General features: G+C 45.6%; 1 protein-coding gene and 1 long non-coding RNA gene across 3 annotated transcripts in view; one reads left to right on the forward strand and one right to left on the reverse strand.

The window, feature by feature from the left end:
* The window catches only part of ptprr (protein tyrosine phosphatase receptor type R), a 371,240-nt gene that overhangs the window by 192,629 nt on the left and 165,633 nt on the right, over positions 1 to 12,978 (reverse strand). For both annotated transcript variants that reach the window (XM_072485105.1, XM_072485106.1), the window contains 2 exons: positions 6,640 to 6,753; positions 5,633 to 5,788 (listed from right to left, as the gene is read on the reverse strand). In XM_072485105.1, the coding sequence (XP_072341206.1) occupies positions 5,633 to 5,788; positions 6,640 to 6,753 (270 nt within the window). The remainder of the gene's footprint in view (positions 1 to 5,632; positions 5,789 to 6,639; positions 6,754 to 12,978) is intronic.
* LOC140396460 (uncharacterized) overlaps positions 1 to 12,978 on the forward strand; it is a 110,523-nt gene that overhangs the window by 35,855 nt on the left and 61,690 nt on the right. The window lies entirely within an intron of this gene.

Below are 12,978 nucleotides of genomic sequence, written 5' to 3' on the forward strand. Positions count from 1 at the left end.
TACAGCTACTGGTGAACCTTACTTGCGTCATGTCGAGATTTTGTTCCATATTTTCTCCATCAATATTTAACACTAAAACCCCATTAATTTCATGGCTGCGGCTATTCTGACAGCCCCAATCATTTCTAGATTATTATGGTATATACACTGTTTAATTTTTTTTTTAAACCCCCATTGTCTGCTGCGTCATTACTTTATTTGTTGGCGCACCCACTGCTCTACAAACCAATTAATTTGCTGCTATGCTGCAATTTGGTTGGGTTTTCCTTGACTGATGAGTTGATGTGACTGATGCAACTTTGATTGACGACCACCTGCCACTCCATTGCTATGTTCAATGTGTTGTGTACCTAACCTTCTCTGATTGCTCTGATCCAATGATCTTTGCTGCCCTGTTCATTTATTCATGTATTTGCGCCCTCTGTTCCATTAAATTTATTCCTTTGATGTTGTGCCTATTGCTTCGTTAGTTTATTTGCTGCTGTGCCTGGAAATGTGTGAATTTATTTATTCATTGGCGTCTACATCCAAATTTGATTTGTTGGAAGTCTGGGGCTGGATTCCCTCAGCCCAGGGCCGGGCCGGAGAATCCCCACGACCGGGCCATGCCACCCCGATGCTGGCACGCGATTCTCCGCAGAGCGGATAATCAGCGCCATTGGCGCCGACATGTTTGGCACGGCGCCGGTTGTGGCCCGCTCTACGCGGCCGGCCCGCCGATTCTCAGGCCGGGATGGGCCGAGCAGCCGTCACGGAAATGCTAAGTCCTGCCGGCGCCGTTCTAACCTGCTTTCAGCCGGCGGGACCTCAACGTGGAAGGGTCGGGTGGCAGCCTGTGGGAGGGGGGAGGGGGCGCCGACCCCGGAAGGGGCCTCCGATGCGGCCTGGCCCGCGATCGGGATCCACCGATCGGCGGGCCGGCCTCTCCGGCTGGGGGCCTCCTTTCCTCCGCGCCGGCCCCTGTAGCCCTGCGCCATATTGCGTCGGGGCCAGCGCGTTGAAGGAGGCCACTGCGCATGCGAGCATTGGCGCCGGCACCACTGCGCATTTGCGGATCCCGCGGCACCCAGTTCGCGCCGGGATCGGCAGCTGGAGTGGCGTGAACCGCTCCAGCGCCACGCTGGCCCCCTGTAGGGGCCAGAATTAGTCCTGGCAGCGGCCCGTTCACTCCGTCGTAAAACGCAACGGTGTTTATAACGGTGTGGACCCTCTACGCGGGATGAGAGAATCTCACCCCTGTTGTTCCATTAATCTCTTCATTTTTGAACAATATTTAGAATACCCAATTAATTTCTTCCAATTAAGGGGCAATTTAGCGTGGCTAATCCACCTAGCCTGCACATCTTTGGGTTGTGAGGGCGAAACGCACGCAAACACGGGGAGAACGTGCAAACTCCACACGGACAGTGACCCAGAGTCGGGATCGAACCTGGGACCTCGGCGTCATGAGGCTGCAGGGTTAACCCACCGAGCCACCGTGCTGCCCTCAGTAATTTCTTCATTGATTGTTGCCCTCTAATATGCCATGTTAAGAACTTACTGCTGCCTGTTGCTTTATATAAAGTTATTAGGTGGCACCTGCTGCTCCAGTCATTTATTCATTGACTTGCGCCTAATTAGTCGACAAGATCATAAGAAATGGGAGCAGGAATAAGCCGTTCGGCCCATCGAGCCTTTTCCGCCGTTCAATAAAGTCATGGCTGATCTGATTGTGGCCTTAACCCGACTATCCGGCCTGTCCCCCTCAACCCTCGATTCATTTGTCAATCAAAAATCAGTCCAACTCATCCATGAATACATTCCATCACCCAGCCTCCGCCGCTCCCTGGGAAAGAGAGTTCTGAAGACCGATGACCCTCTGAGTGAAGAAATTCCTCCTCACCTGTTAGTTGAGCTGCAAAGTTCATCAGTATCCTTTCATTGGCACCACTGGGGTATGTAAATTGTATTGATTTCTAAGGACTCAATTTTCTCTTTGAATTGCTCAGCGTTTAAACAACTGGGACTCGAGCCTCAGTCGCATCAGACCAGCAAGCTGCAGACACATGCTGGACACCTCCGGGCAACTCCATGCCATAAACAGCCCTCAGTTAGAATGCTCTGGGGTCTCAGGTTTTAATTCCACCAAGGCAGATGGTGAAATTTGAATTCAATAAAAATCTGGAATTAAAAGTCTAATGATTGTCATAAAAACCCATCTGGTTCACTAATGTCCTTCAGGGAAGGAATTCTGCCAACCTGATCTCTTGAATCTACAGGATTCCCTACAGTGCAGAAGGAGATCAATCGGCCCATCGAGTCTGCACCGGCCCCCTGAAAGAGCACTATGCCCAAGTCCACTCTCCACCCTATGCCAATAATCCCTTAACCTAACTTAACCTCCACATCTTTGGACACTAAGGGGCAATTTAGCATGGCCAATCTACCTAACCTGCACATATTTGGACTGTAGGAGGAAACCGGATCACCTGGAGGAAATCCACGTAGATACGGGGAGAATATGAAAACTCCACACAGTCACCCAAGGCTGGAATTGAAGACGGATCCCTGGCACTGTGAGACAGCAGTGCTAACCACTGTGTCGCCATGCCGCCCATGTTGCTTCAGATCCATAGAAATATGGTTGACTCTTAACGGAACTCTGGAATGGCCCAGCTAACCACTCAGTTCAAGGGCAATTAGGGTTTGGGGACTGCAGACAAATCCTGGAGGGTTGACAGCCCTATCAGGGCAGCCTAATTGTACAAAGAGGGCCATTGTCGGGGTACAGTCAAGAAAGCTTCACTCAGCATGCGGCTCTGAGTGTTCTAATTGAGAGTGTCGAATACAGATACCAGCTTCGAAAACTTGTGTAAATGATCAGGTCCTCCAGTTTATATTTTTTATCTGTTCATGGGAATGTATTATTACCTATCCCAAAGGGCATTTAGTGAACCAAATGGGCATTTACAACAATTGACAATGGTGTTATGGTCACCATTGGACTCTTCATTCCAGATTGTTATTGAATTTCAATTTCATCATCTGTCATGGTGGAATTTGAACCCAGGCTCAGACCCAGATTACTAGTCTTGTGACAATACCACTAGGCCACTGCTGGACAAGGGTTTTTGTATGTGTGGGGGTTGCTGAAGTTCCAACTGTGATGGAGAGAGGTATGGTGTGAAGAATAAATATAGTTGCTTGGCAACTAGAGATCCTTGTAAGGGAAGAGCTTTCCTTTGTTCTTTCCTTTTAGCTGGAAGCTGCAGCAGTTGGGGACAAGCAACTAGAGAAGGAACATCTCTCAGCTTTGCTACAAGAAAAGCCATACACGGAGAAATGGCTAAGAAAGCCAGTGTCAGAAATCTAAAGGACAGCTACTTAAGAATGCTAGAGAAATGAAGATGAGTTTCCACGGAGCCTGAAGTTAAAGGAACAAAGAAGAACCGGGAGCAGAACAGGGTGCAGTTTGTTTCAAGTCACAGAACTGTAAAGAAGCTGTTTTTTGAGAAGTCAGCAAGATATCTGAAGTGGTAATAAGGTGTGTTATCTTCCTGCAGTTTACGAGACATTAATTGAAATATTTGATGAGCAATCGGTGGCTGGATACTGGATTTTGTATGTGTAAAAGCAGCCAAGCAGAAATTCTAAAAGGGGTTGGTGCAAAACCTGGAGTGCATTCACTGGTAGAAGTGGAGCGGAAGCTCTATTAAAAAGAATCCTTTGGAAAATGTGGAGTAGATTTTGGAATGCAAACCACTAATGGAGAGCATTATTATGAGAGAAGGTTTTAGAGCACGATTTGGTAGAGGAGTTTGAAAAATTTTGTATGACAATCATCTGGTGGGGATTTTGAGGAAGAAATCCACAGACACTAACTTGGTTTCAGAGCGGAGTGTGCATTCAACCACAGCCAATCAGTGTGCCTTAGAAAAGGGACTTTTTGTGTCAATGAGACCATTGTATCTTCAAATGTCCTTTCATATCCGCGTTAATCTTAAAACCTATGTTAATTAAGATAAGGGAGGAGTAAAGGAGATTATAATTGTATTATAATACAATTTTTCCATGTTTAATTTTTTTTGCTGTTGAAACTGATTGGTGGTCCTGTGACTTTGTTCCTCCATGTTTGATTTTTAAAAAAAGGATAAATTAGTCTTTTGAGTCAAGTTTCCATTCTGGGTTCTTCCTACCCAGTTCTAACATCAACTGGGATCGTAACACTGTTCATTGCCTTTCATCTTTAAATGCAAAAAAAAATACCAAAGTCATAAAAATGAGGAGTATATTGGGCCGGATGCTCTCGTCCCGCGGCAGAGTATCCACGCCGTCATAAACGCTGTCGCGTTTTCCGACGGTGTGAACGGGCCGCTGCCAGGACTAATTCTGGCCACTATAGGGGCCAGCACGGTGCTGGAGCGGTTCACGCCGTTCCAGCTGCCGATCCCGGCGTGAACTGGGCGCCGCAGGATCCGCACATGTGCAGTGGCGCCGGCGCGCATACGCAGTGGCCTCCTTCAACACGCCGGTCCTGACGCAACATGGCGCAGGACTACAGGGGCCGGCGGGTAGGAAAGGAGGCCCCCAGCCAGAGAGGCTGGCTCGCCGATCGGTGGGCCCCGATTGCGGGCCAGGCCGCATCGGAGGCCCACCCCGTGGTTGCCTCCCCCCTCACAGGCCGCTACCCGACCCTTGCACCCTGAGTGCCGACTGGCTGAGCGCAGGCTGGACGGCGCCGGCGGGACTCAGCGTTTCCACGACGGCCGCTCGGCCACGTAGAGCGGCCTGCTCCCGCCAACCACGCCGGTGCCGACGGCGCCGATTCGCCGCTCAGCGGAGAATCGCGTGCCGGCGTCGGGGCAGCGTGACCCGGTCGTGGGGATTCTCCGGCCAGGCCCGGGCTGAGAGAATCCCGCCCACCTTCTATTCTTAGAATTCACTTCATATTGAGCCATTGTTCTGTGAAAGCTTTAGTCACATGCCATAGTAAAATCATTGTCCCATCCAGATATGGGATCATTGATCAATGCAAAAGAAAATACAAACACAAGTAAGAAAGATCTGCTTCTGACAACAATTCTAGACTTTATCCTGGAACTCCCTCCCTAACAGCACTGTGGGTGTACCTACACCAACTGGAATGTCGTACTTCAAGAAGGCAGCTCACCACTACCTTCTCAAGGGCATTTAGGCATGGGAAATAACAAAGTGGAGGCCGGGCCCATGTCCTGTGAAAGAATGATTTAAAAAATCAGACCAAGTCTCATCTGCAAGGGCATACTTTACAGCATCATGGAATAATAATTCCTGTGGTTTTGTGTAAAAATATGCTGAAACAAATTGAATGAGAGTACCCACAGATAAATTGCTGCTCAGACATTTTGTTGCCTGCCATCTTTTTGCTTCTATTTTTAAGACCTTTTTCTCACGATACACAACGAGGTTAGTCACACTTAGAGCTCAGCTCAACTTAGAAGCATCTGGCTCGACCGACAAATCAAAATAGATACAAGTACAGAAACACAAAATTAAACTTACCAAAAGTTATACCCTATTCCTGACACCCACAAATACAAATATAGATTACTTAAAACTACAGACCTGCTTATATTTCTGGATTGAGGTTATCAAAAAGTGAACAGCTGCTTACCTCAGTTGCAACCTGCGTTACGCCAAACTGTGACAGACGTTGGTTCAGCACATTCACATTGAGCGATTGCATCACTTCCTCAGAAGGCAGTGGATCTAAAATGCCACTCTTATCGTTCATGGAAGATATATAAAACTCAATGCAGTTTTTCTTGCCCTGTGTCATTTTCAAAATAACATAGAAATAAAGGTGACAATATATAACTGGTTAAATAATTTGCACAACTCTTAGCTCATTTCTGCATTATTTTTATAGAAAGAAGTTCTTAGCAGCGTAATTCATGCGTGTTTTAAAATTTATTTTTTGCAAGTATTGAACGTATTCATATTAATTTAATATTCAGGACAGCATCTATAGGGTGTCACAATTATCAAAAACAAATTCAATTCTGGCAATGCAGCAGGATTCTTGGCCTCATTTATTCATCTTATACTCTCCACTTGTAAAATATTTAATCAGAATTTATGGCTGACAGATTATAAAAACCAAGGAGACAGAAGGGAGATGGAATGGATTATTGCAGCATCTTTCATAAAGCTGCCCATGTGAGTGTACATTTTGGGGGTCCATTAGTTCTTATCTGTCTTCATTCGGCCTTCTCTAGGTTTCTCCAGTAACTGCCAACAATATTGAAAATGACTGTGCTGTAAGCCGTTAATTTGTCCTTTTACATTATATTGGATGTCTGTGCATATTAAAAAGAAAAGCACAATAATATGTTAACAAAGAATTGCTTTCCTTCTGTGGTGGCTGATATTTGATCAAGCTTTAGATGAACAACTTATCTGATGTAATTAAATTACCATAAATTGTGGCAGTGTTAAATTAGTCAAATAAATTACTTTACCTTTTACTTAAAGAAAAACTAAGGAGGTACTACATTTACATCCCTGAGGCAATATTATGGGTTCACCATAACAGGACATAATTTTTTTAACCAAAAAAGATGTGGGTGACTGTTGCAAATCTCTTTACTCACTGACGTTCAGTAATGTCAGGTAACTTACATTAAGGTGATTAATGTGTACTTGCTGTGGCAAAAGACCCAATGCAGCAGCTATTCCTTCGTGGAATATCCGAAGTAAGGTGACATTCAATTTTTTCACGTCCATTTGCAGGGTCTAAAATAAAAGAGGGTGAGATAAAATTCAACAAAGGTTAAAGGATAGAATTAGGTTTTCATGAGGAGAGTTCCATTCCTGGAGAACTGTATTAAACATAGGTCAATATGTAGCACCTTAAAATACAGCACATATCAACAAAAAAACAAATCCAACAAAAAAATGAGGAGGGAGGAAGAAATGTGTCAGGAAATAGAGGTAGTTTTAAATAATCTATATTTGTATTTGTGGGTATTTGAAATAGCTTTAAGTAAGTTTCATTTTATGTTTCTATGCTTGAAAGGCTGAATGACTTCAGTTTGGTTTCGATGCATGCATTAAAATGAGGGTTTAAGTTGTGAAAGCAAACAGGGGGCTGAAAGGAAAACTATGTTTTCTAATAACCAGAAGCCGCCCTAAGACAGAAAGAATTTGTGAGCTAATTTTAAGCTAGACGCAGGAGAAGCTGATGATGACTAGGGATCTTCGGAAAACAGGCTTCCCAAAAGAGCAAAAGAAAGTCCAGAAACCAGGAAGTGTCGACAAAAAAGAATGTTTCAGGAAGACAGATAAATGAAAGGAACAAAGAACAAGAAGCTGAACAAGGTACTATTCAGTAGATTTCAAGTAGAAAGAGGAGAAAGTGCTCTGAGTTAGGGACAGCTGCAATAACCAGGTTTAAAGTTGACTTGGTGAGAAGCCAGGGATTCAAGGTAAATCAAAACTTTGGTGGTATCTTAATACAACGTGTGAAGCAGTGGTGTTCTATTGGCGTGGCTGGCCACCTGAGAGATTGTGTGGAAGTTTGAATGCACGTGGAACTCCAAGGCAGTAGAATACCGAAAGGAGAGATTGAAATCCTGGAAGTGGATCCTTGGTGAAGGCATCCGTGGAAAAGTTTTGCTGGGGTGAAGATTCCAAGTGTGTTTTTTGAGACTGGAGTTTGGAATGTGGAACCCATGTGGAAGTCAGAGGTGCAGTGAGACCAATTGGCTCACAGTGTAAAACCATTTGAGGAGTTTTGATGAGAAATCCACAGAGGTTATTTTGGGTGGTATCTGCCACTTGGTTTCAGAATGTGGTTGTCTGACCACAGTATGCTTATTGGTTTACATAGACTCTGTACTTACAGAGAACATCTGAGTATAGGATACATTACAACTTGTGTCAGCCTTAAAAATCTATGTATACCCGTAGTGATGTAGCTGGGGTGAAGGAGGATTGTATGGTCGTCAAATTTTTCATGTTTAACAAATGTTTTATTCTTTTGTTCAAAGTTAATCAGCAGTTCGGCAACTCTTCATCCATGTCTCTAAACAAAAAAATAAAATGTACGATTTGATTTGATTATTGTCACGTTTACGGAGATCCAGTGAAAAGTATTGTTCTGCATACAGTCCAGTCAGATCGCTCTACACATGAAGACATAGAACATATGATGAATACAAGAGGATACATCATGAAAATACATAAACATAGACAGCGGGTAAGTATATGGTATATAGAGTTACAACTGCAGAGAAGATGCGCCGGAACTTCAGTTCAGTCCATGAGATCAGTTCAGACCCGAGGAGGGTCATTCAGGAGTCTGATAACAGCGGGAAAGAAGCTGTTTTTGAACCTATTTGTGTGTGTTCTCCAACCTTTGGGCGGGATTCTGCCGCTTGAGGTCAATGGATTTCTCCATTGTCGGCGTGAAACCTGTGCTATCCTTGAAATTTGTGTACATTTGTGAAGATAAGTGGCAACGAAGGAATATTGTATTATAGTCTAACTTTCCATGTTTAAGTTTTTTTTGTTGTTATTAGTAAATTTGCATTCCTGTAACGGTTTTCTTCCACATTCTAAAAAAACGTAAACATTATGGCGTTTTTGAGCCAGGGTTCCATTCTGGAATCTTCCTGTCCAGTAACATCAACTGTGATCATAACATTGGAGACAATTCCTCCATGTTTAAAATGTGTTTTAATATTTACTCTTATCATAAATATTTATTACTAACAAAGGTGCACATTTATCTAGTTAATATAGTTAACTGCTTGAAGAAAACAGTCAAAGATATTTGGGGGTACAAACTGAATATGGCCCATTAGTGGGCACGAGGATCACAATATAAATGATCCTGTGCCTGGTTCAGGTTGCAGGCAGAATGGAAGCTGTGCTCTGGCTGCGTATGAACATTTTGGAGTGCGCAGCTCAGTGTTAAATGTACTACTGACTGGCTAATAACCTGCACTTCCTAATGGCAGGCATAGCCATAACAAAATATAGGCTGCTGTAGCTGGTGGTATTGTTAGTGTAGGCTTTGAGGGAAGGAATTACGTCACCAACAAGGGAGAGAGAGGGCCCCCACGTTCTCTAATGGGGTGCTGCAGGCCTTAATCTAGGAGATCAAAATGAGGAGAGACTCGGTAAAATATAAATTCTAGGAGTCAGGCCCTCAACCCAGCTGCATTGCCATAAGGAGTCCAGTGATCTGATATGAGAATGGTCAGAGCAAGTCAGGACATCTTTCAATGACATTTCATGAGGGTGAAAGTGTGGAGGAGGCTGCAGACCAAACCAAATTTGGTCAACACAGTCCAGGCAGAAGAATCATTGTTTTACAACACCAATGGTCTGCACCACAATGTTCTAGGTGACAGATCTCGTACTCGCTCTGTCCACATGTTATTGGGTGGCAGAGGGGGTTGTGAGCCATGGGTAGAGTGGGTAGCCATTGCCACCATGCAGCCTGTATCTGTTTCAATGCGGTGACACAAATATGGCGGGAACGGGAACCAGGAACAGGAACAGTACCAGATGGAAGACCATGGCTGCTATTGGGAGAGTGAACACCAACTGCACCTTAAGGGAATGGAAATCTTTGCGGTTATAGTACATCCCCCAGTTAATATGTAACTGTTTGGTGATCACCTCCTTGTTAACACTCTGCTCATGGCTGAGGTGGTGGTAGGAGACGTGCTCGCTGAATATCCTAGATGGGGATGACTTTTGAATGAAAGCACTTTCTCCTCCGCTGTGCACAATTTCCCTTCTCTGCTGCCTGGGCTCCATCTACTTGTTGTACTGCTAGACCGCAGAGCAAGCATTCAAAGCCTTCTGCAGTCCTTGTCAAAAATCCAGCAACATTCACTTTTAGCTCCAACACCTCCCACAGCACTTCCACTCACTCTGCAATGGTGCTGGGGCTGCCATTTTTGTTTCTCCCAGCTTCCAAACAGCCACCTGTCATGGAGCCAAACCCCCGCAGCTATAAACCTTGGCTTTTAATCTCTGAAGCAAACACTTCAGTTCACACAACAGGAAGGTCTGAGACATATCATAAATATTATTCTATCCTTTGATTTGTAGAAGCTTGTCTTTCCTAATTAGATGCAACACGAGACACAAGGCAACCCAGAGGTTTTAAATATTTGATGAGGCTTTAATGGCTTTTCGAATGACCTGCAATCCACACTGGGAGGCAAAGAGGGTGAAATCAGTGACAGACATAAATATTGCGAATTATAAACAGTTGCCCTGGTTATTACTTCAAAACAGGATGTGGCTGATACCTTTTCTTGGATGGAAAGGTTAAATGTTGGATTGCAATTAAAATACATCAGCATAGCTTTAGGTAAGGATGATTATGAAAGCTCTTCCTGTGCAGATTAGAACATAAAACGGGCTTCCTGCTGTTAGAGCTTCGCCTGCTATGTTAATTAGCCCCTGCTGTTTTTTTCTGCACTTAAAATGTCTCTTGAGTTCCTATTTGATTACATTATGTTCCTGGGGAAGGAATCTTGATGGACCGTAGAAGCTTCACGGCCAATGCTCTACACAAAATTAAGTGGAGGTAATATTGATATTGCTTCTCAGATGGAAGCGGCTCTTGTCAACACTTCACAGGAATGTTCTGTCTTGAGGTTTGTGCTTCCAGTTTTGCATAGCAACTGAATTTTAAAGTAGGTTAAATCTCTTAGAAATTAGAATACTTGCAAACAATATGTTTTGAGGATATTGCCATTTTCAAAAGCAGTAAAACTAATTACTTATGTTCATTCCACTCCCTAATGAAAATCCTGCTGATAATTTCATGAGACCAAGCTTGTTTTCAGCAAAGGAATAGCTAGCACTTCCACATTTTTGCAAATTGTTTGGTTCATGACGCCATTACCTAAAGGAACATTAAGTATCCATATTATCCAAGGGAAAAGAGATTGATTTTACAGTGAAAGTATTACAAAAAGCAGAGTGAGGGAACAAATAGTGTCAAATTACCGATCCATTAACTTCACTGTGAGGCTGATTCCCCTGGCTGGAGCAGCGAGAACTCGGGGACATACGGCAGGATCTTTACTGGATCTCCAAACTGCCCTTGCAAGGAGGTAGGTGGGTGGGTGTTGGTGGTGGGTTAGGACGGTGGAAACAGTCACTCATTGTGATATTCCATTGGCAAGACTGAAGTCACTGTTTTCAGTATCCACTCCAAACTCCTTTCCCTAGTTACTGACTCCATCTCACTCGCTGGCAACAGTCCTTTCACAGCTTTGGTGCCACATTTGACCCTGAGATGAGCTTTTTTACGCACACCATGGAACTGACCCAGTCGGTTGGTTCCGTGACTCTGGAGATCACTCCTTGGTCTTGGAGGTCCTGCAGCTGCTGCTTGAGGTGGTTCTTAAGGGGTGCTGGGACTCTGCGAGGTGCATGCACCACAGGCGTGGCGTTCTGTTTGAGTAGGATCTTGTAAGTATATGGGAGTGTGCTCATGCCTTCGAAGACGTCACGGTGCTGGTCGATGATGGCATTGAGTTGCGCCCTGAAGTCAGCGTCCTGGAAGGCAGGTGTGTCATCAGGAGAGAGAGAGTGAACTCTTTGAACAAGGTTCAACAGCTTGCACGCCTGTGCGCCAAGCAGGGAGTCCTTCGAGGAGCCCACGATCTCGAAGAGAAGGATGGCTTTCCGTGACTTGTGCGTCACTTCAAGTTGGCACGAGTCGGTAGCAGGAATGATGTTGCCATTGTAGTCCAATAGCTGGCAGGCCGATGGAAGGATGGCTGGTTTGACATGAAGGCTTTGGAAAGCCATGAGATTGGCGGAGGCACCAGTGTCCAGGCGGAATCGTATTTGGGACCGGTTGACCGTCAGGGTGGCACACCACTCATCGTCTGGATCGATGCTGTATACCGACAGCGGCTGGTGTCTTTGCTTTGGGGACAGTCTGTTTTTCGTTACGACACCGACTCGAAAAGGCGCCTTCGGGTCCTCAGTGTCACTGTTGTGTGGGAGGCCTGCATTGGACTCGGTGACCGTGGGTTGAATTGCCCGAACATTCCTGCGAGGCTGGGTGAAGCAAGATGAATTGGCAGGCTGAGCTGCTCGACAGAAGGCAGCATAGTGGCCAAGTCTTCCACATCGTAGACATTATCGAGATTTTGCGGGGCATTACCGCTTTAAGTGGGCGGAGCAACAATTGCCACATGTCGTGATGTCAGCACGTTTGTTGCGCCACCACGCATGCGCGGTGTGGTCGTGCGTGGTGTGCGCCTGCGCATTACGTTCCTCAACGTCGCCATCCCCTCGTTTGGTGCATACAAGCGCGGCAGTCAGCGAAAAGCGCGTGAAATGGCCGCCCTCATCCAGGCTGAGGCCCTGGAGGTGCTCAATCACTTGGACCCGTTCCAACTCGTGGGGACCTTGCCGCGCCGTTTCAGCCGCTTGTATATGGGAATACCGACTCGTGCCGTTTTCATGTAAGACACAGGTCTCAATGGCGGTCGCGAAGGTGAGTTGCTTTACTTTGAGGAGCTGCTGACGTTGGGTGTCCGACTGAACACTGAAAACGATCTGGTCGGGTATCATGGAGTTGGAGGTGGGCCCGTAGCTGCAAGATTGCGCAAGGATGCGGAGGTGCGTGAGAAAGGATTGGAAAGGTTCATCCTTACCCTGCAAACGCTGCTGGAACACATAGCATTCAAAACTTTCATTCACCTCTACGCTACAGTGAGTGTCAAACTTGAGGAGGACCGTCTTGAACTTCGTCTTATCTTCGTCATCTGCAAAAGCGGGAGAGTTGAAAATGTGGATGGCATGGTCCCCGGCCGTGGAGAGGAGAAGAGCAATCTTTCTGTGTCCGAGGCGCCCTCCCTGTCCGTGGCTTTGAGGAAGAGCTGGAAGTGCTGTTTGAAAATCTTCCAGTTGGCCCCGAGGTTGCCAGCGATGCGGAGCGGCGGCGGCGAGTTGATGTTGTCCATGTTGCAG

Source organism: Scyliorhinus torazame, chromosome 19 (assembly GCF_047496885.1).
Source record: "Scyliorhinus torazame isolate Kashiwa2021f chromosome 19, sScyTor2.1, whole genome shotgun sequence".
NCBI classification, from domain to species: domain Eukaryota; kingdom Metazoa; phylum Chordata; class Chondrichthyes; order Carcharhiniformes; family Scyliorhinidae; genus Scyliorhinus; species Scyliorhinus torazame.